This window comes from Bombina bombina, chromosome 8, assembly GCF_027579735.1.
Source record: "Bombina bombina isolate aBomBom1 chromosome 8, aBomBom1.pri, whole genome shotgun sequence".
NCBI lineage: Eukaryota > Metazoa > Chordata > Amphibia > Anura > Bombinatoridae > Bombina > Bombina bombina.
Window position 1 is genome coordinate 19012863 of NC_069506.1, and position 25438 is coordinate 19038300.

At 40.7% G+C, this 25438-nt stretch overlaps 1 protein-coding gene across 3 annotated transcripts in view; it reads left to right on the top strand.

Moving 5' to 3' along the window:
- Nucleotides 1–25438, top strand: part of LIN37 (lin-37 DREAM MuvB core complex component) — a 31788-nt gene that overhangs the window by 1195 nt on the left and 5155 nt on the right. The window contains exons 1-6 of one of the 3 annotated variants that reach the window (XM_053690164.1): nt 2543–2562; nt 6148–6233; nt 8288–8363; nt 8532–8579; nt 9883–9912; nt 22117–22199. In XM_053690164.1, the coding sequence (XP_053546139.1) occupies nt 6200–6233; nt 8288–8363; nt 8532–8579; nt 9883–9912; nt 22117–22199 (271 nt within the window). In that variant the 5' untranslated portion in view covers nt 2543–2562; nt 6148–6199. Of the gene's footprint in view, nt 1–2542; nt 2563–5553; nt 5574–6147; nt 6234–8287; nt 8364–8531; nt 8580–9882; nt 9913–22116; nt 22200–25438 lie in introns of those variants that run through there. The other 2 variants (XM_053690162.1, XM_053690163.1) reach the window with 2 other exon arrangements.

Sequence of the window (25438 nt, forward strand, 5' to 3'; positions counted from 1 at the left end):
TTGCCTAGCTTCATAGGCCATATACACATGCAAACATACATACATATACACGCACATACTGTACATATACACGCACATATATACTGTACATATACACGCACATACTGTACATATACACGCACATACTGTACATGCACACGCACATATATACTGTACATATACACGCACATACTGTACATGCACACATCCATATACTGTACATTAGTGATGCACCGAAATGGAAATTCTGGACCGAATCCGAAAATCCGGGATACACTTGGCCGAATACCGAAACGGATACCGAAAATGTATTTTTTCAAATGTGTTTTTTTTTTTTATAATTAGAGCCAATAAAAAAATCCCACACTTTTATTGAAAGTAACACACTAAAATTGGACAAAAATATCTTAAAACAATAATATGCTACACAATAATTTTACCAAGAAAAAAAAAAAACAGGCAAACAATAATGCCATTTTCGGCCAAAATGTTTCTGCGACCAAAATTTTGGTGCATCCCTACTTAAAACAATTATAAATATCAATATACTCTATTATTCTTCATTTAGTTCTATGTAACAGAATCATATTTAACAGTTTTTTTTTACTAATTATCCAAATAAAGTATAGTCCTAAAAAACTCATTATATGCAGAACAGTAAGTCAAGTAATAAACTTAAACAGCAGCTCTAGGATAGCATCAAATTTGAAACATGCTACACAATAATTTTACCGAAAATAAAAGGCTAAAAAAAACGAAAACCGAAATAGCCAAAAATGCCATTTTCGGCAGAAACTTTCTGCAGCCGAAATTTCGGTGCATCCCTACTGTACATACATGTTTGTATATACATGCATACTGTATATACATATACACTAGGGCTGCACGATTAATTGCATATGCGATTTAAAACCGCAATTGCCGCAATTTAAAAACCGTGAGAGTATGCAATTTTAAAAAAAAAAATTTTTAATTCTCTGTCATGAAAACGGAGGCGGAGAGGGAGGATGAGAGACGGACCAGTGTGCGGCCGTGGGCAGACCTGAAAATGCCCCCCAAACGGCCATTATTGCAGAGTGTGTGGGAGCAACAGGCCTTCATCTGGGAGTAGTGTGGAAGTGGGACATGCGCTCAAAGTTCTGAGCAATAAAGTGAATAGTGTACAAAAATTTTAAAGTGGCTTTTTTTTTATTTATTAACTTCTGTGATGCATAGCATGAATAACAAATGCAGCAGTGTGTGCATTGTGCTACCTTTACTGCACTTATACACAAATCATACTTCTGTAAAGTCAGCACTATTTAGGTTTCTCCATGCTTACACTACTTCATATGTTAACCGTACCACAGCTAGACTGACTCCCAAGAAAACACGACAATGTTGTGTCAGAAGACCTAAGAACTGGCTAGTGGCTAGTTGTAACCACAGCACAGGCAGCTACTTTTGTGGTTTGTATTTTTATGCTCCCAGAGTCTATTGGACATTGAGAAACATGTACATTAAGATTCTGTAGTGTTTAACACCTTAATTGTTCAATAAAAATGTTATTTTAGTCATTAATAAGAAAATTGCGATTAAAATCGCAATCATGTTTTTTGTTTTTTTTTGGGTCCAAAATCGCGATTTTCATTTTTGCTCATATCGACCAACCCTAATATACACACACACATACATATTGTACATGTATATAACACATTTATTTAAAGTATAGCTTAGTACATATAAACATATTTTATCAAATACAATGCATAAACATTTTTTTTAAAGGTGCACCTTATTATTAAAAACACAAACAATAAAATGATCGTAGGATTAAACCTGCAATAACAGAGTATACTGTTCCTTCAATTAAGGATAATCTACTTGAAAAGCTGCTTTAATGAAAGTTGTTGGTTAAAAAGGACTCACAAGTGTGTTTATGTCAAAAATGGGTTAATACCGTTATCGGCACCACTATTCCCAGGAGGCAAAATTGCAGAGTAAGCCTCCCGTAAGATTTGTGAATTTTACCAGTTCACTTTTTCAAAAGTATTGGCATGTAAGTGTTGTCACTGGAGGGGTTTACTCACCAGAATCCGAAAGCAGATACCTTTCTAACCGCTTTCTCCGATCTGCTTCCCTGCAGCGTGCAGTTGGCGTCCTGGCAGCCGTTTACAATCCTCTGACGTATTCTCGTCACGTGTCTGTCCGCTCAGCCAATCAAGCAGTCGGATTACCTGTTTTTTTTCAAACCAGTCTGCAACAAAAATTATTTTAATGTTGAGGTTGTTAAAGTTGTTTAATGTACTTCTATGCAGTTGTTTCCCAGTCTCGCCACTTCAATACTCCACACTAAGCCCAGGGTAGTGTTAAGTTCAGAGGATATTCGAGTAAAAATTCGTTAGTAGGAACACAAATATTTCATTCACAATGTGTCCATTAAAAGCTGGCCAGCTACACAGGACTAATTTCCATCAACGCGTTTCAGCTTGAGGCTTTTTTCAAGATCAAGTTTCAAGATCAGGCCTTCATCTGGGAGTGGTGTGGCGGTGGTCAAGCGGTGGTGTGGCAGTGGGACATGCGCTCAAAGTTCTGAGCAATAAAGTGCGTAGTGTACAAAAACTTTAAAGTGGCTTTTTAAAAAAAAATTAACTTCTGTGATGCATAGCATGAATAACAAATACAGCAGTGTGTGCATTGTGCTACCTTTACTGCACTTATACACAAATCATACTGCTGTAAAGTCAACACGACAGTGTTGTGTCAGAAGACCTAAGAACTGGCTAGTGGCTAGTTGTAACCACAGCACAGGCAGCTAATTTTATGGTTTTGTATTTTTATGCTTCCAGAGTGTATTGGACATTGAGAAACATGTACATTTAGATTCTGTAGTGTTAAATAAAGGTGTTATAGTCATTTATATCACGATTTTCATTTTTGCCCACATCGCCCAGCCCTAATATACATGCACACATACATATTGTACATGCATTTATACTGTACGTACACACACTCACATACATACTGTACATAATACTGTATGTACAGGCACACGGACATACTGTACATGCATATTTTACATACATATACATGCACGCAAACATACTGTACATGCGCACACACATACTGTACATACATATACTCACTGTACATACATATACATGCACACACATACTGTATATACATACTGTACATGCGCACACACATACTGTACATACATATACTCACTGTACATACATATACATGCACACACATACTTTACATACATATACATACTGTACATGCAAACACACATACTGTACATACATATACACACTGTACATGCGCGCACACACATACTATACATACAAACACTGTACATGCGCACACACATACTGTACATACATATACTCACTTTACATACATGCATAGACATACTGTACATATATATACACACTGTACATACATGCACACACATACTGTACATGCGCGCACACACTACATACACACACTGTACATACATGCGCGCACACATACTGTACATACATACACACACTGTACATACATGCACACACATACTGTACATGCATACACACACATACTGTACATACACGCGCACACACATACTGTACATACACTGTACATACATGCGCACACACATACTGTACATACATATACATACTGTACATACATGCACACACATACTGTACATACATGCACACACATACTGTACATGCATATACTCACTGTACATACATATACATGCACACACATACTGTACATGCACACACATACTGTACATGCATATACTCACTGCACACACATACTGTACATGCACACACATACTGTACACACACACACACTGTACATACATATACACACTGTACATGTGCGCGCACACATACTTTACATACATACACACACTTTACATGCGCACACTCATACTGTACGTACATATACTCACTGTACATACATACTCACTGTACATACATATACATACACATACTCACTGTACATACATATACATGCACATACATAGACTCACTGTACATACATGCATAGACATTCTGTACATGCATGTACACACTGTACATACATGCATATACATACTGTACATACATGCACACACATACTGTACATACATATACATAAATACATATACTCACTGTATATACATGCACACATACTGCACATACATGTATATTTGCAGAACAAGAGGCGATGGCCCGTAACCTATTCTTTTCTGTCTAATTGCTTCACTGCTGTTTTTGCTTAGTAAGCGCAACTTAGCTTCTCGTTATACCAGGGACCTCTCCTGTCTCCCTGTGCACAGTACATTATCAAATCTTGTGGGGACCCCCCAACTTTCCCCCAGTTTAAGAAGCACAGTCTGAAATGAATATTTATTTGCTGCTAAGTTAATTTACAGGAGGAAATCAATATTTAAAAAGAAAAGTGCTACAAAAGGCTTTGTATAGCTGCTTAGCGCACGTGGCGAGTACCTGCACTTGCTTTTCCCACAGAAGTATTCTGTATACATTGTTACCATTGCATCAGGGAATCCTGGGTAATATATGCAAATGGAGGAAACTGTGATCCTTAAAGGGACATTGTCGTCAAATTTTTGTGTTATCGAAAAGTCTATTTCAAAATTTCAGTTTTTTCAAAACACACCCTATTCCTTTCCTGAATAAATAACTTTTTTCTTGTCAAACTTGCCTATGGGTGTCCTTCTCCACCAATAAAACAAAAACAGTTATCAACCAGTGAGGATTAATAGAACGTACAAAACCAAAACTGCTTTTACTTACAGGACATAAAACACAACAATGTTTATTTTGTGAGTCGGAGCGTACAATTAAAGAGATGGGAAGGTCAAAAATGAAATGTGCATTTGAATATGAAATTGAAGCATTTTTGCAATAGACTTCTATTCGCAAAAATGCTTCTAGCAAAAGATATTAGTGTTTTTCTGTTGCATACTCACATATGCTGTGATTCCCTAGTGCATCAGTATTCAAACACCACACCTGCTCAGAGAGCTGGCACTGATGTCTATTGCTTTTGTGAAAACATCATTTGTGTCATACAAAGCACTGCTGACTCTCGGCAAAGGTGTAGTATTTCAATACTACTGCATCGCAAAAATGCTTCTATTTCATCTTGAAATGCATATTTCAAATTTGACCTTTTCTATTCATTTAATTTGTTTGTTACTGATATTAGCAAATTTACTTATTTTACTTGAAATCCTTTGTTGAAAAGCAGGTAGGCACTTTTGAGCACTAGATGGCAGCAGAGTTAGCACAGTAACATGGGCTCTCCGTGTCATAGGAAAGAAAACAAAATGTATGCTTACCTGATAAATTTCTTTCCGGACATGTTGAGTCCACAACCCCACCCTCCCTTTTTTTTTTTTTTTTTTTTTTTTTTTTTTTAATTCGGCAGTTTTTTTGAGTATAACTCAGGCCCCTTTTTTACCTTTTTGTTTTTCTTCCATTTCCTTCGGCTGAATGACTAGGGTTTATGGGTAAGACAGTTGCTCTTTGCCTCCTCCTGCTGGCCAGGACTTGAATATCCCACTAGTAATTGGAATGAAGTCGTGGACTCTCCATGTCCGGAAAGAAATTTATCAGGTAAGCATAAATTTTGTTTTTAAACAACTTTCCAATTCACATCTATTATCTAACTTGTTTTGTTTTCTTTGTTAAAAAGGATACTTAGGTAGACTCAAGAGCTGTTGGTTGGTGGTTGCACATTTATGCCTCATGTTATTGGCTCACCCAATACATTCCGCTAGTTCCCAGTAGTGCATTGCTGCTTCTTCATCAAAGGATACTGAGAGAATGAAGCTAACTAGATAACAAAAGTAAAATAGAATGTTGTTTAAAATTGTATTCTCTATCTGAATCATGAAAGAAAAACGTGGGGTTTCATATCCCTTTAATGGGCACATCACCCAGCAAATTGTACTGACCACCTGGCTGAAATGTAAGCCAATTATAAGATAAAGTTATCATTAACTCAATTTATGTTAAATTGTGCAATTAATTTGTGCTTTGGATAGCTTAATAAGTTACATTTATAACAGAAAATGAGATAATACTGCAACGTATTACGCTGCCCCCACACAAGAAGATTGCCTGGCCTGTTGTACAGTAATAAAACACATTAAACTTCATAATTTATCTTTTTTTTTTATTATCATAGATTTTGTGGGAGGACATAAAGAGTTTGTTAAACGGGTCGTTTGGGAGCAGCCATGTCGCTTGCAAAGGTGAAGATTGAAAAAACAGGTGAGGAATAAATTTGTGTCTAGTGTAAACTTACATACAAACCTATAACTCACATATTCAACCGATCCCTTACTACTGGCTCATTTCCATCATCCTTCAAACATGCAAAGGTCACCCCCATCCTCAAAAAACCCTCCCTCGACCCCAATTCTCCTGCAAACTACCGCCCCATATCACTACTTCCGCTAGCTTCTAAAGTCCTGGAAAAACTAGTTTTCGATCGCCTAACACACTTCCTATCCTCCAACTCATTGCTTGACCCCCTGCAATCTGGCTTCCGTCTACAACACTCAACTGAGACTGCCCTCACCAAGGTTACTAACGATCTTCTTTCTGCTCAAAACAATGGCCACTATTCTATACTTATTTTACTTGACCTGTCTGCTGCCTTTGACACTGTTGACCATCCCCTCCTCCTACGGACTCTCAGCTCCCTTGGGCTCTGTGACATTGCCCTCTCCTGGATCCACTCTTATCTCTCTAATAGGTCCTTTTCTGTCTCCTTTGCTGGCGACTCATCCTCTCCATTGCCTCTGTCTGTTGGAGAACCTCAAGGCTCTGTTCTAGGCCCTCTACTCTTCTCTATTTATACTTCCTCACTGGGTAAACTTATCAGTAGCTATGGCTTCAACTATCACCTCTATGCTGATGATACTCAGATCTACCTATCCACCCCTGCACTCTCTCCTTCTGTCCTTTCCCACATCAGCGACTGCTTATCTGGCATTTCTTCCTGGATGGCCTCTCACCACCTAAAAATCAAAATGTCCAATACTGAGCTTCTTCTAATCCCCCCCCCCCCCCAACTAATTCTACTCCAGTTTCTAACTTCACTATCACTGTCGGTGACACCATTATCTCCCCATCACCCCAAGTCCGCTGCCTAGGAGTTACACTTAACTCCAATCTGTCCTTCATACCCCACATCCAATCGCTCTCTTCATCCTTTCGCAACCACCTATGCAATATCTGAAACTACTAAACAGCTAATCCATTCCCTAGTAATTTCCCGGCTTGACTACTGTAACAACCTACTAACTGGTCTTCCTCTCTCCCGCCTCTCCCCCTTCAATCCATCCTAAATCCCTCTGCTAGGCTAATCCACCTCTCCCGACGTTCTGTATCCGCCGCACCCTCTGTGAGTCCCTTCACTGGCTCCCCATTCACAGCAGAATTAAATTCAAAATTCTTTGTTACCTATGAACAGGGCTGCAGAATCTGTTGGCGCTTTATAAATAAAGAATAATAATAACTGTGTTACTATCCCAGTGACTCACAAAACTATTTTGGTAGCTTATATTTGTGAAGTTTACAAGGGTATGGAAGTCAAAATTAAACTTTACTGATGCAGACAAAGTGCAATAAAAAAAATCAACAACTTTCCAATATGAATGGAATCAACAGTGATTAGGCACGGCAACTGCCACAATACCGCATTATCACATACAATACAGACATGAAAATGTACAAACGTACACAGCAATAGTATTGACTTTTTAACTCTTTAGTGGTTTATAGTATCACATTGATTAACCACATGCAAAATACGTATTATAATGTACCTGTTTCAAAAAAGGAATGTTGTGGTCTATCAGAAAATCTGAGCATTTGACTAGTAGACCACAAAGGGATTGCAGTCAGTGTTCTCGCTATGGTCAGTTTTGTTAGCTGCCCAGCAGTGAAACAGTTAATTAGAGCAATTAGCAAACACTACACAAGGCAGACTGCAAAGTGTGATTCACACTGTTTTACTGATGGGTCGCTCACGCTGGCCTTGAGGGAACACTGATTGCTGAATTCCGGATAATATGACCTCAATAATTGAGAAAAAAACCATTTACTATTTTTATCTCCAGTATTTTGTGCACCACAGATTTGTTAAAGGGGAACTTCCTGCTATGAAAAAACGTTCTCAGTTTATTCACCTTAGTCAGTCTTAGGGGCACTTGTATATTCAGATACCTCTTGTAATAAATAATTGTCTGCATTGAATCCACTATAATGAGAAAAAAGACCCCAATCATATCACTGTTTCCTACATTTCCGTCCTTTAGATTTGGAGGCGATGAGCGCTCGCAATCGCTTGGATACCGTTCTTCAGGGACTGTTAGATAAGAGCGATGTAGACCGGTAAGTCAGGGCTAAAGTGCTCAGATTAAGGTTAGTTACAACATGTAACTGGGTTTTATCTGGCTTTACGGCTGTTAGCTTGTAATATTTGTATGTATCCTTTGTATAACTGTACCTCAGTGCCAGACATTATAAACGTATTCTGATTTTTTTTTTGTTTTTCTACAGGGAGCAGATAGAGGACGAAGCAGGAAAATCTACAGATACCCAAAGCAAGTAAGTTGCTAATACACACAGCAGCTGATATCTTTTGTCAAACTTATTTTTATTTCATTGCTTGAAATTGGTTTCCATTAAAGGGAGACTCCATTCAAAATAAACTTTTATGATTCAGAAAGAGCAGCAGTTTTAAGACACTTTCCAATTTACTTCCTTTATCAATTTTTGCACAGTCTTTTTATATTTACACTTTCTGGGGAACAATCTCCTACTGAGCATGTGCACAAGCTCACAGGGTAAACGTATACTAGTCTGTGATTGGCTGATGTCTGTCACATGATAAAGGGGGCCAAAAATGGGAGAAAAAATAAATTTGTCAGATAAAAATCTAGTGCTAATTTGAAATTCAGAGTAGATGTTAAATCATTGTCTTTTTTATTATGCACTTGTTAATTATGCAATTCTACTGCAGTGAGCGGTCCTTTAAACTTTGTGTTATTAAAATAATTTTCTCGGTTCTAGAGAAAATGTAGATAAAATTATTAGCCAAGTCTTGTGAAGATGTGGCCAACTTTTACACTGAGTTGTAAGTGACAGTAAAATTAAACTTTTCTGATTGATCATTCAATTTTAATCAACTTTCCAATTTATTTCTATCAATTTTGCTTTGTCGTCTTGCTGTCATTTGCTGAAAAGCATACCTAGTAGACCTGTGCATTCGGCTATTTCAGGCCGATCTGATTTCTGAAGATGGCAGCCGCAAGCCACATTCTGCAATTTTCAGTGCCAGATTTATTCTTTCGAAAGTGTAACATACTGAGGGCTGTGCAAATACAGATATTAGTGTGTTGCACTTTCACAAGAATAAATCCATTTCCGAAGTTCGCTGAATGCGGCTTGCTGCCGCCATCTTCGGCAATCAGATCGGCCCTAAACAGCCAAATGAACATGTCTACTACTTAGGTTGGCTCATAAGCAGCAATGCACTACTGCACTAGCTGGTTATTGGTGGCTTTACATATATTCCTCTTGTCTTTGACTCACCAAGTGTACTCAGCTAGCTCCCAGTAGTGCATTGCTGTTCCTGAGCATTATTAGGTTCACTCTTCAATAAAGCATAGCAAGAAACAAAGCAAATTAGATCATATAAGTACATTGAAATTTGTTTAAAATTGCATGCACTATCTGAATCATGAAACTTTCAAATCAACTTTACCTCATTTCAAGACAAACTTATTTGGGGCAAAAGAAAAACATTTATTTCAGATATCGCTTTGGCTAATGAATTCCTTTATGTTCCTTTATGTTGTAATGTTTTATGTCAGATGAATCATGTTTATTTATTTTTTTTCTGTTGCAGAGATTTATCCCCCAGTGCTGCTGGCAAACGGTAAATGTTCTTCCATAACAAATACACATCCCAGTACAGTGCTCATACGTATGATGGTATTACACATCCCAGTACAGTGCTCATACGTATGATGGTATTACACATCCCAGTACAGTGCCCATAAGTATGATGGTATTACACATCACAGTACAGTGCCTATACGTATGATGGTATTACACATCCCAGTACAGTGCCCATACGTATGAATGTATTACACATCCCAGTACAGTGCCTATACGTATGACGGTATTACACATCCCAGTACAGTGCCCATATGTATGACGGTATTACACATCCCAGTACAGTGCCCATACGTATGACGGTATTACACATCCCTGTACAGTGCCCATACGTATGACGGTATTACACATCCCAGTACAGTGCCCATACGTATGAATGTATTACACATCCCAGTACAGTGCCCATACGTATGAATGTATTACACATCCCAGTACAGTGCCTATACGTATGACGGTATTACACATCCCAGTACAGTGCCCATACGTATGATGTATTACACATCCCAGTACAGTGCCCATAGGTATGACGGTATTACACATCCCAGTACAGTGCCCATACGTATGATGGTATTACACATCCCAGTACAGTGCCCATACGTATGATGGTATTACACATCCCAGTACAGTGCTCATACGTATGATGGTATTACACATCCCAGTACAGTGCCCATACGTATGATAGTATTACACATCCCAGTACAGTGCCCATACGTATGATGGTATTACACATCCCAGTACAGTGCCCATACGTATGATAGTATTACACATCCCAGTACAGTGCCCATACGTATGATGGTATTACACATCCCAGTACAGTGGCCATACGTATGATGGTATTACACATCCCAGTACAGTGCCCATACGTATGACGGTATTACACATCCCAGTACAGTGGCCATACGTATGACGGTATTACACATCCCAGTACAGTGCCTATACGTATGACGGTATTACACATCCCAGTACAGTGCCCATACGTATGATGTATTACACATCCCAGTACAGTGCCCATACGTATGATGTATTACACATCCCAGTACAGTGCCCATAGGTATGACGGTATTACACATCCCAGTACAGTGCCCATACGTATGATGGTATTACACATCCCAGTACAGTGCCTATACGTATGATGGTATTACACATCCCAGTACAGTGCCTATACGTATGATGGTATTACACATCCCAGTACAGTGCCTATACGTATGATGGTATTACACATCCCAGTACAGTGCCCATACGTATGATGGTATTACACATCCCAGTACAGTGGCCATACGTATGATGGTATTACACATCCCAGTACAGTGCCTATATGTATGATGTATTACACATCCCAGTACAATGCCCATATGTATGATGGTATTACACATCCCAGTACAGTGCCCATATGTATGATGGTATTACACATCCCAGTACAGTGCCTATACGTATGATGGTATTACACATCCCAGTACAGTGCCTATACGTATGATGGTATTACACATCCCTGTACAGTGCCCATACGTATGACGGTATTACACATCCCTGTACAGTGCCCATACGTATGACGGTATTACACATCCCAGTACAGTGCCCATACGTATGAATGTATTACACATCCCAGTACAGTGCCCATACGTATGAATGTATTACACATCCCAGTACAGTGCCTATACGTATGATGGTATTACACATCCCAGTACAGTGCCCTTACGTATGACGGTATAACACATCCCAGTACAGTGCCTATACGTATGATGTATTACACATCCCAGTACAGTGCCTATACGTATGAATGTATTACACATCCCAGTACAGTGCCTATACGTATGATGGTATTACACATCCCAGTACAGTGCCTATACGTATGACGGTATTACACATCCCAGTACAGTGCCTATACGTATGATGGTATTACACAACCCAGTACAGTGCCTATACGTATGACGGTATTACACATCCCAGTACAGTGCCCATACGTATGACGGTATTACACATCCCAGTACAGTGCCCATACGTATGACGGTATTACACATCCCAGTACAGTGGCCATACGTATGATGGTATTTCACATCCCAGTACAGTGCCTATACGTATGATGGTATTACACATCCCAGTACAGTGCCCATACGTATGACGGTATTACACATCCCAGTACAGTGCCTATACGTATGATGGTATTACACATCCCAGTACAGTGCCCATACGTATGATGGTATTACACATCCCAGTACAGTGCCCATACGTATGATGGTATTACACATCCCAGTACAGTGCCCATACGTATGATGGTATTACACATCCCAGTACAGTGCCCATACGTATGACGGTATTACACATACCAGTACAGTGCCTATACGTATGACGGTATTACACATCCCAGTACAGTGCCTATACGTATGATGGTATTACACATCCCAGTACAGTGCCTATACGTATGACGGTATTACACATCCCAGTACAGTGCCCATACGTATGACGGTATTACACATCCCAGTACAGTGGCCATACGTATGACGGTATTACACATCCCAGTACAGTGCCCATACGTATGACGGTATTACACATCCCAGTACAGTGCCTATACGTATGACGGTATTACACATCCCAGTACAGTGCCTATACGTATGATGGTATTACACATCCCAGTACAGTGCCTATACGTATGATGGTATTACACATCCCAGTACAGTGCCCATACCTATGATGGTATTACACATCCCAGTACAGTGCCCATACGTATGACGGTATTACACATCCCAGTACAGTGCCCATACGTATGACGGTATTACACATCCCAGTACAGTGCCTATACGTATGACGGTATTACACATCCCAGTACAGTGCCTATATGTATGACGGTATTACACATCCCAGTACAGTGCCCATACGTATGATGGTATTACACATCCCAGTACAGTACCTATACGTATGATGGTATTACACATTCCAGTACAGTGCACATACGTATGATGCAGTGATGTGTAGTCACTAGAGGCAGGTGAGGCAGTGCTTCACCTCTCATATGGGCAAAAATATATATTTTTTTATTGACTTTAAAAAAAATAAAAAAAATTTTTTTTTTTTTTCCCCAGCTATATGTTGTGCAATGAAGAGGCACAAGCAGGTCTGCCCACCATTACACAACATGCTGCGCCATCTACTGGATGAAAGTGGTTAAGATCATTGCATGGCCCATTAACTGCTTATTTGAGGCAGTCCTATTTGGGCTGAACCAATCCAGTGAGAGGCATTAGTAAATGGAACTTAAAGTTGGGGCTGGATGTTAAATGATATAAAATAAAACAAAAACGGAAAAAAACAACTTTCATTTATTTTGTTGCTGTCCTGTGAACCTGCTAGCTTTGCTAAAGTGAAAAAGAGAGTTCTGTTCTTCCCCTCTAAGTGCAGTGGAATGTGCCACTGTCACTTCCTGAATCCTTACAGAGCAGGAGAGAGGCACAGAGAGCAGTGTTTCACCCACATCTTATTAAAGTAAGATTTTACTGAAAAGTATTCTGTTAGTGAAAATGATAATTCAATGAATGTAGTTTAGTGTTTTTTTTACTCTTTTACAGCAAAGGATCGTTTTTGTATTTTGTTTACTCAAACTTTACACCCACTAACTTAGCAGCTTGCCTCTGTACTGCACACTAATGTATGGTCTCATTTAGTTATAGTCTCACTTAGTCTCTGTAGCTTTGCTGTTTTATTACTTAAAAATGCAGTGGTCCCTCTCCCCCTCCCCTTGTATGTGTGTGTGTGCGTGTGTGTCTCTCTCTCTATCCATCTCTCTCCTTATGTGTTGTTCTCCCCCATGGTCTCTTTCTCTCTCTGTCTCTCTTCCTCCCCCTCAGACTCTCTCATCCCTTATGCATCTCTCTAACCCTCTGTGTGTGATTGAGTCTCTCTCTAACCCTCTGTGTGTGATTGTGTCTCTCTTTCTCTCTAACCCTCTGTGTGTGATTGTGTCTCTCTCTAACCCTCTGTGTGTGATTGTGTCTCTCTCTAACCCTCTGTGTGTGATTGTGTCTCTCTCTCTCTTTCTCTCTAACCCTCTGTGTGTGATTGTGTCTCTCTCTAACCCTCTGTGTGTGATTGTGTGTCTCTCTCTCTCTAACCCTCTGTGTGTGATTGTGTCTCTCTCTAACCCTCTGTGTGTGATTGTGTCTCTCTATCTCTTTCTCTCTAACCCTCTGTGTGTGATTGTGTCTCTCTCTAACCCTCTGTGTATGATTGTGTCTCTCTCTAACCCTCTGTGTGTGATTGTGTGTCTCTCTCTCTCTCTCTCTCTCTCTCTCTCTCTCTTTCTTTCTCTCTCTCTCTCTCTAACCCTCTGTGTGTGATTGTGTCTCTCTCTAACCCTCTGTGTGTGATTGTGTCTCTCTCTCTTTCTCTCTAACCCTCTGTGTGTGATTGTGTGTGTCTCTCTCTCTCTCTCTCTTTCTTTCTCTCTCTAACCCTCTGTGTGTGATTGTGTCTCTCTCTCTCTTTCTCTCTCTCTCTAACCCTCTGTGTGTGATTGTGTCTCTCTCTAACCCTCTGTGTGTGATTGTGTCTCTCTCTTTCTCTCTCCCTCTCTAACCCTCTGTGTGTGGTTGTGTCTCTCGCTCTCTCTCTAACCCTCTGTGTGTGATTGTGTCTCTCTCTAACCCTCTGTGTGTGATTGTGTCTCTCTCTTTCTCTCTCTCTCTAACCCTCTGTGTGTGATTGTGTCTCTCGCTCTCTCTCTAACCCTCTTTGTGTGATTGTGTCTCTCTCTTTCTCTCTCTAACCCTCTGTGTGTGATTGTGTCTCTCTCTCTCTTTCTCTCTAACCCTCTGTGTGTGATTGTGTCTCTCTCTCTCTCTTTCTCTCTCTCTAACCCTCTGTGCGTGATTGTGTCTCTCTCTAACCCTCTGTGTGTGATTGTGTCTCTCTCTTTCTCTCTCTAACCCTCTGTGTGTGATTGTGTCTCTCTCTTTCTCTCTCTAACCCTCTGTGTGTGATTGTGTCTCTCTTTCTCTAACCCTCTGTGTGTGATTGAATCATTGTGTCTCTCTCTCTCTCTCTCTCTCTCTCTCTCTCTCTCTCTCTCTCTCTCTCTCTCTCTCTCTCTCTCTCTCTCTCTCTCTCTCTCTCTCTCTCACCCTCTGTGTGTGATTGTCTCTCTCTCTTTATTTTTCTCTCTCTAACCCTCTGTGTGTGATTGTGTGTCTCTCTTTCTCTCTCTAACCCTCTGTGTGTGATTGTGTCTCTCTCTCTTTCTCTCTCTCTAACCCTCTGTGTGTGATTGTCTCTCTCTCTTTCTCTCTCTCTAACCCTCTGTGTGTGATTGTCTCTCTCTCTTTCTCTCTCTCTCTAACCCCTCTGTGTGTTATTGTGTCTCTCTCTCTTTCTCTCTAACCCTCTCTAACCCTCTGTGTCTCTTTCCCCCTGAGTGCTTTTCTGTGTTTCCGTCTACCTTTTATTTATTTAATTAATGAATTGGTAGTGCCACCTGATGGTGTGGCTTTATTTAAAGGGGTGAGGCCAAGCGCCCCACCATCTTTAAATTTCACCAGCCGCCACTGGATCAAGACATTTTTATATTTACTGCATAATGAAAGAATCTATAAGCATAATTTGCAGCATTAAAGTAAAAAGTATGTTTAAAACATATTTTAATGGATTTCTAGATCTCATAATCAGAGCAAGCATTGTGTTATCTGGCAAGAGTTTCTGTTACAATCCTTTTAGACTAAAATCAGATGTTTACTAAGTTGACCAGTTTTCCAAGACACCATTTAAAGGGACATGAAACCCATATCAATCCCATATGCAAATTTAAATAACTTTCCAATTTACATCTAATATCTATTTTTTCATTCTTTTGATATCCTTTGTTGAAAATCATATCTAAATATGCTCAGTAGCTGCTGATTGGTGGCTGCACATAGATACCACATGCGATTGGCTCACCCATGTGCATTGCTATTTCTTCAACAAAGGATATCTAAAGAATGAAGGCGTATCCTAGCCACTGCCTCACCAGCCTCTGATGTCACTGCACGTCACTGGTATGATGGTATTACACATCCCAGTACAGTGCCCATACGTATGACGGTATTACACATTCCAGTACAGTGCACATACGTATGATGGTATTACACATCCCAGTACAGTGCCCATACTTATGACGGTATTACACATCCCAGTACAGTGCCCATACGTATGACGGTATTACACATCCCAGTACAGTGCCCATACGTATGACGGTATTACACAATTCTAGGCTGTGATTCAGTGTTTATTTCTTTCTAGTTTGTATTTTTTTAAAGGGATATTAAACACTACATAAATCACTGATAGAAATATGTATACAGAGCAAAGATTAGCCTGACAATAATATGAAGCTGTATTTTTAAAATGATATTAGTTGTTTAAATATTGAAAAAATCAGAGTAACATTTTAATGTCCATAAAGCAGTGGGTGCCGCCATATTGTAACTTAGGTTTATTTTTCTGCTATGACCAATAAGGGACAGTTATAAAAGGCTTACTAGAGTGAGCAACCAATGACTGTGTAGAATGCAGCTATTTTTTGCCCTGCTAGGGGGAATGGGGCAATGTTGTACATAACCTTAATGTTTTTTAAAAACGTCAACTACAACTTCTAACGTGAAATGTGCACTCTCTACAGCTTACTTACCTACCAGAATACTCAGCGTTTTCTACTTCACGTACAGTGCCTATACGTATGATGGTATTACACATCCCAGTACAGTGCCCATACGTATGATGGTATTACACATCCCAGTACAGTGCCCATACGTATGATGGTATTACACATCCCAGTACAGTGCCCATACGTATGATGGTATTACACATCCCAGTACAGTGCCCATACGTATGATGGTATTACACATCCCAGTACAGTGCCCATACGTATGATGGTATTACACATCCCAGTACAGTGCCCATACGTATGATGGTATTACACATCCCAGTACAGTGCCTATACGTATGATGGTATTACACATCCCAGTACAGTGCCCATACGTATGATGGTATTACACATCCCAGTACAGTGCCCATACGTATAACGGTATTACACATCCCAGTACAGTGCCCATACGTATGACGGTATTACACATCCCAGTACAGTGCCCATACGTATGACGGTATTACACATCCCAGTACAGTGCCCATACGTATGATGGTATTACACATCCCAATACAGTGCCTATACGTATGATGGTATTACACATCCCAGTACAGTGCCCATACGTATGAATGTATTACACATCCCAGTACAGTGCCTATACGTATGATGGTATTACACATCCCAGTACAGTGCCTATACGTATGATGGTATTACACATCCCAGTACAGTGCCCATACGTATGAATGTATTACACATCCCAGTACAGTGCCTATACGTATGAATGTATTACACATCCCAGTACAGTGCCTATACGTATGATGGCATTACACATCCCAGTACAGTGCCCATACGTATGATGGTATTACACATCCCAGTACAGTGCCTATACGTATGAATGTATTACACATCCCAGTACAGTGCCTATACGTATGATGGCATTACACATCCCAGTACAGTGCCCATGCGTATGAATGTATTACACATCCCAGTACAGTGCCTATACGTATGAATGTATTACACATCCCAGTACAGTGCCTATACGTATGATGTATTACACATCCCAGTACAGTGCCTATACGTATGATGTATTACACATCCCAGTACAGTGCCCATGCGTATGAATGTATTACACATCCCAGTACAGTGCCTATACGTATGAATGTATTACACATCCCAGTACAGTGCCTATACGTATGAATGTATTACACATCCCAGTACAGTGCCTATACGTATGATGGTATTACACATCCCAGTACAGTGCCCATACGTATGACGGTATAACACATCCCAGTACAGTGCCCATGCGTATGACGGTATTACACATCCCAGTACAGTGCCTATACGTATGATGGTATTACACATCCCAGTACAGTGCCTATACGTATGATGGTATTACACATCCCAGTACAGTGCCTATACGTATGATGGTATTACACATCCCAGTACAGTGCCCATACGTATGATGGTATTACACATCCCAGTACAGTGCCTATACGTATGACGGTATTACACATCCCAGTACAGTGCCTATACGTATGACGGTATTACACATCCCAGTACAGTGCCTATACGTATGACGGTATTACACATCCCAGTACAGTGCCTATACGTATGACGGTATTACACATCCCAGTACAGTGCCTATACGTATGACGGTATTACACATCCCAGTACAGTGCCTATACGTATGATGGTATTACACATCCCAGTACAGTGCCTATACGTATGATGGTATTACACATCCCAGTACAGTGCCCATACGTATGATGGTATTACACATCCCAGTACAGTGCACATACGTATGATGGTATTACACCTCCCAGTACAGTGCCCATACGTATGATGGTATTACACCTCCCAGTACAGTGCCCATACGTATGACGGTATTACACATCCCAGTACAGTGCCTATACGTATGACGGTATTACACATCCCAGTACAGTGCCTATACGTATGACGGTATTACACATCCCAGTACAGTGCCTATATGTATGACGGTATTACACATCCCAGTACAGTGCCTATACGTATGACGGTATTACACATCCCAGTACAGTGCCTATACGTATGACGGTATTACACATCCCAGTACAGTGGCCATACGTATGATGGTATTACACATCCCAGTACAGTGGCCATACGTATGACGGTATTACACATTCCAGAACAGTGCCTATACGTATGATGGTATTACACATCCAAGTACAGTGCCCATACGTATGACGGTATTACACATCCCAGTACAGTGCCCATACGTATGACGGTATTACACATCCCAGTACAGTGGCCATACGTATGACGGTATTACACATTCCAGAACAGTGCCTATACGTATGATGGTATTACACATCCAAGTACAGTGCCCATACGTATGACGGTATTACACATCCCAGTACAGTCCCCATACGTATGACGGTATTACACATCCCAGTACAGTGCCCATACGTATGACGGTATAACACATCCCAGTACAGTGCCCATGCGTATGACGGTATTACACATCCCAGTACAGTGCCCTTACGTATGACGGTATAACACATCCCAGTACAGTGCCTATACGTATGACGGTATTACACATCCCAGTACAGTGCCCTTACGTATGACGGTATTACACATCCCAGTACAGTGCCCATGCGTATGACGGTATTACACATCCCAGTACAGTGCCCATGCGTATGATGGTATTACACATCCCAGTACAGTGCCCATGCGTATGACGGTATTACACATCCCAGTACAGTGCACATACGTATGACGGTATTACACATCCCAGTACAGTGCACATACGTATGACGGTATTACACATCCCAGTACAGTGCCCATACGTATGACGGTATTACACATCCCAGTACAGTGCCCATACGTATGACGGTATTACACATCCCAGTACAGTGCCCATACGTATGACGGTATTACACATCCCAGTACAGTGCCCATACGTATGACGGTATTACACATCCCAGTACAGTGCCCATGCGTATGATGTATTACACATCCCAGTACAGTGCCCATACGTATGACGGTATTACACATCCCAGTACAGTGCCTATACGTATGACGGTATTACACATCCCAGTACAGTGCCCATACGTATGATGTATTACACATCCCAGTACAGTGCCCATACGTATGACGGTATTACACATCCCAGTACAGTGCCTATACGTATGATGGTATTACACATCCCAGTACAGTGCCTATACGTATGACGGTATTACACATCCCAGTACAGTGCCCATACGTATGATGTATTACACATCCCAGTACAGTGCCCATACGTATGACGGTATTACACATCCCAGTACAGTGCCTATACGTATGACGGTATTACACATCCCAGTACAGTGCCCATACGTATGACGGTATTACACATCCCAGTACAGTGCCCATACGTATGACGGTATTACACATCCCAGTACAGTGCCCATGCGTATGATGGTATTACACATCCCAGTACAGTGCCCATGCGTATGATGGTATTACACATCCCAGTACAGTGCCCATGCGTATGATGGTATTACACATCCCAGTACAGTGCCCATGCGTATGATGGTATTACACATCCCAGTACAGTGCCCATACGTATGATGGTATAACACATCCCAGTACAGTGCCCATACGTATGAATGTATTACACATCCCAGTACAGTGCCTATACGTATGACGGTATTACACATCCCAGTACAGTGCCCATGCGTATGACGGTATTACACATCCCAGTACAGTGCCCATGCGTATGACGGTATTACACATCCCAGTACAGTGCCCATGCGTATGACGGTATTACACATCCCAGTACAGTGCCCATACGTATGAATGTATTACACATCCCAGTACAGTGCCTATACGTATGATGGTATTACACATCCCAGTACAGTGCCCATGCGTATGACGGTATTACACATCCCAGTACAGTGCCCATGCGTATGATGGTATTACACATCCCAGTACAGTGCCCATACGTATGATGGTATTACACATCCCAGTACAGTGCCTATACGTATGACGGTATTACACATTCCAGTACAGTGCACATACGTATGATGGTATTACACATCCCAGTACAGTGCCCATACGTATGAATGTATTACACATCCCAGTACAGTGCCTATACGTATGACGGTATTACACATCCCAGTACAGTGCCCATGCGTATGACGGTATTACACATCCCAGTACAGTGCCCATGCGTATGACGGTATTACACATCCCAGTACAGTGCCCATGCGTATGACGGTATTACACATCCCAGTACAGTGCCCATGCGTATGACGGTATTACACATCCCAATACAGTGCCCATACGTATGAATGTATTACACATCCCAGTACAGTGCCTATACGTATGAATGTATTACACATCCCAGTACAGTGCCTATACGTATGACGGTATTACACATCCCAGTACAGTGCCCATGCGTATGACGGTATTACACATCCCAGTACAGTGCCCATGCGTATGACGGTATTACACATCCCAGTACAGTGCCCATGCGTATGACGGTATTACACATCCCAGTACAGTGCCCATACGTATGAATGTATTACACATCCCAGTACAGTGCCTATACGTATGATGGTATTACACATCCCAGTACAGTGCCCATGCGTATGACGGTATTACACATCCCAGTACAGTGCCCATGCGTATGATGGTATTACACATCCCAGTACAGTGCCCATACGTATGATGGTATTACACATCCCAGTACAGTGCCTATATGTATGACGGTATTACACATTCCAGTACAGTGCACATACGTATGATGGTATTACACATCCCAGTACAGTGCCCATACGTATGATGGTATTACACATCCCAGTACAGTGCCTATATGTATGACGGTATTACACATCCCAGTACAGTGCCCATGCGTATGATGGTATTACACATCCCAGTACAGTGCCCATACGTATGAATGTATTACACATCCCAGTACAGTGCCTATACGTATGACGGTATTACACATTCCAGTACAGTGCACATACGTATGATGGTATTACACATCCCAGTACAGTGCCCATACGTATGACGGTATTACACAATTCTAGGCTGTGATTCAGTGTTTATTTCTTTCTAGTTTGTATTTTTTTAAAGGGATATTAAACACTACATAAATCACTGATAGAAATATGTATACAGAGCAAAGATTAGCCTGACAATAATATGAAGCTGTATTTTTAAAATGATATTAGTTGTTTAAATATTGAAAAAATCAGAGTAACATTTTAATGTCCATAAAGCAGTGGGTGCCGCCATATTGTAACTTAGGTTTATTTTTCTGCTATGACCAATAAGGGACAGTTATAAAAGGCTTACTAGAGTGAGCAACCAATGACTGTGTAGAATGCAGCTATTTTTTTCCCTGCTAGGGGGAATGGGGCAATGTTGTACATAACCTTAATGTTTTTTAAAAACGTCAACTACAACTTCTAACGTGAAACGTGCACTCTCTACAGCTTACTTACCTACCAGAATACTCAGCGTTTTCTTCTTCACGTCTCTCATTATTATTTCATTTTAAAATATGTGCTACTAGTAATAGTAATATTAAAGGCATTTATGTGTCACTGCTAGGCCTTCAGCGCGTCTCTCCCATCATCGCCGAAAGAAAAGGAAGGAAGACGATGGAATAACAGAGGGAGCCCAGCATAAAGCAAGTAAGAATGAGTTGTGGAGAGTGATAATTATACTGTGATCCCTGAAGACGGTTAGGAAATTAAAAGGACACTTGACTCAAAATTAAGTTTTTAATTTTTCATTTTGCAAAAAAAAAGTAAAAATTATTTACATTTAAACTTTTACTATGTACGTATTACTAATGCTGCTCTGTGCTGCTATGTACGTATTACTAATGCTCTGTGCTGCTATGTACGTATTACTAATGCTCTGTGCTGCTATGTACGTATTACTAATGCTGCTCTGTGCTGCTATATACGTATTACTAATGCTGCTCTGTGCTGCTATGTACGTATTACTAATGCTCTGTGCTGCTATGTACGTATTACTAATGCTGCTCTGTGCTGCTATGTACGTATTACTAATGCTCTGTGCTGCTATGTACGTATTACTAATGCTCTGTGCTGCTATGTACGTATTACTAATGCTGCTCTGTGCTGCTATATACGTATTACTAATGCTGCTCTGTGCTGCTATGTACGTATTACTAATGCTCTGTGCTGCTATGTACGTATCACTAATGCTCTGTGCTGCTATGTACGTATTACTAATGCTCTGTGCTGCTATGTACGTATTACTAATGCTCTGTGCTGCTATGTACGTATTACTAATGCTCTGTGCTGCTATGTACGTATTACTAATGCTCTGTGCTGCTATGTACGTATTACTAATGCTGCTATGTACGTATTACTAATGCTCTGTGCTGCTATGTACGTATTACTAATGCTCTGTGCTGCTATGTACGTATTACTAATGCTGCTCTGTGCTGCTATGTACGTATTACTAATGCTGCTCTGTGCTGCTATGTACGTATTACTAATGCTGCTCCGTGCTGCTATGTACGTATTACTAATGCTCTGTGCTACTATGTACGTATTGCTAATGCTCCGTGCTGCTATGTACGTATTACTAATGCTCTGTGCTGCTATGTACGTATTACTAATGCTGCTCTGTGCTGCTATGTACGTATTACTAATGCTCTGTGCTGCTATGTACGTATTGCTAATGCTCCGTGCTGCTATGTACGTATTACTAATGCTGCTCTGTGCTGCTATGTACGTATTACTAATGCTCTGTGCTGCTATGTACGTATTACTAATGCTCTGTGCTGCTATGTACGTATTACTAATGCTCTGTGCTGCTATGTACGTATTACTAATGCTGCTCCGTGCTGCTATGTACGTATTACTAATGCTGCTCCGTGCTGCTATGTACGTATTACTAATGCTGCTCTGTGCTGCTATGTACGTATTACTAATGCTCTGTGCTGCTATGTACGTATTGCTAATGCTCCGTGCTGCTATGTACGTATTACTAATGCTGCTCTGTGCTGCTATGTACGTATTACTAATGCTCTGTGCTGCTATGTACGTATTACTAATGCTCCGTGCTGCTATGTACGTATTACTAATGCTCTGTGCTGCTATGTACGTATTACTAATGCTGCTCCGTGCTGCTATGTACGTATTACTAATGCTGCTCCGTGCTGCTATGTACGTATTACTAATGCTCTGTGCTGCTATGTACGTATTGCTAATGCTCCGTGCTGCTATGTACGTATTACTAATGCTGCTCCGTGCTGCTATGTAAGTATTACTAATGCTCTGTGCTGCTATGTACGTATTACTAATGCTGCTCTGTGCTGCTATGTACGTATTACTAATGCTGCTCTGTGCTGCTATGTACGTATTACTAATGCTCTGTGCTGCTATGTACGTATTGCTAATGCTCCGTGCTGCTATGTACGTATTACTAATGCTGCTTTGTGCTGCTATGTACGTATTACTAATGCTGCTTTGTGCTGCTATGTACGTATTACTAATGCTCTGTGCTGCTATGTACGTATTACTAATGCTCTGTGCTGCTATGTACGTATTACTAATGCTCTGTGCTGCTATGTACGTATTACTAATGCTCTGTGCTGCTATGTACGTATTACTAATGCTCTGTGCTGCTATGTACGTATTACTAATGCTCTGTGCTGCTATGTACGTATTACTAATGCTCTGTGCTGCTATGTACGTATTGCTAATGCTCTGTGCTGCTATGTACGTATTGCTAATGCTGCTCTGTGCTGCTATGTACGTATTGCTAATGCTCCGTGCTGCTATGTACGTATTACTAATGCTCTGTGCTGCTATGTACCTATTACTAATGCTCTGTGCTGCTATGTACGTATTACTAATGCTCTGTGCTGCTATGTACGTATTACTAATGCTCTGTGCTGCTATGTACGTATTACTAATGCTCTGTGCTGCTATGTACGTATTGCTAATGCTGCTCCGTGCTGCTATGTACGTATTACTAATGCTGCTCCGTGCTGCTATGTACGTATTACTAATGCTGCTCCGTGCTGCTATGTACGTATTACTAATGCTCTGTGCTGCTATGTACGTATTGCTAATGCTCTGTGCTGCTATGTACGTATTACTAATGCTCTGTGCTGCTATGTACGTATTACTAATGCTGCTCCGTGCTGCTATGTACGTATTACTAATGCTCTGTGCTGCTATGTACGTATTGCTAATGCTGCTCCGTGCTGCTATGTACGTATTACTAATGCTACTCCGTGCTGCTATGTACGTATTACTAATGCTGCTCCGTGCTGCTATGTACGTATTACTAATGCTCTGTGCTGCTATGTACGTATTACTAATGCTCTGTGCTGCTATGTACGTATTACTAATGCTGCTCCGTGCTGCTATGTACGTATTACTAATGCTGCTCCGTGCTGCTATGTACGTATTACTAATGCCCTGTGCTGCTATGTACGTATTACTAATGCTCTGTGCTGCTATGTACGTATTACTAATGCTGCTCCGTGCTGCTATGTACGTATTACTAATGCTGCTCCGTGCTGCTATGTACGTATTACTAATGCTGCTCCGTGCTGCTATGTACGTATTACTAATGCTCTGTGCTGCTATGTACGTATTACTAATGCTGCTCCGTGCTGCTATGTACGTATTACTAATGCTGCTCCGTGCTGCTATGTACGTATTACTAATGCTCTGTGCTGCTATGTACGTATTACTAATGCTCTGTGCTGCTATGTACGTATTACTAATGCTGCTATGTACGTATTACTAATGCTGCTCCGTGCTGCTATGTACGTATTACTAATGCTCTGTGCTGCTATGTACGTATTACTAATGCTCTGTGCTGCTATGTACGTATTACTAATGCTCTGTGCTGCTATGTACGTATTACTAATGCTCTG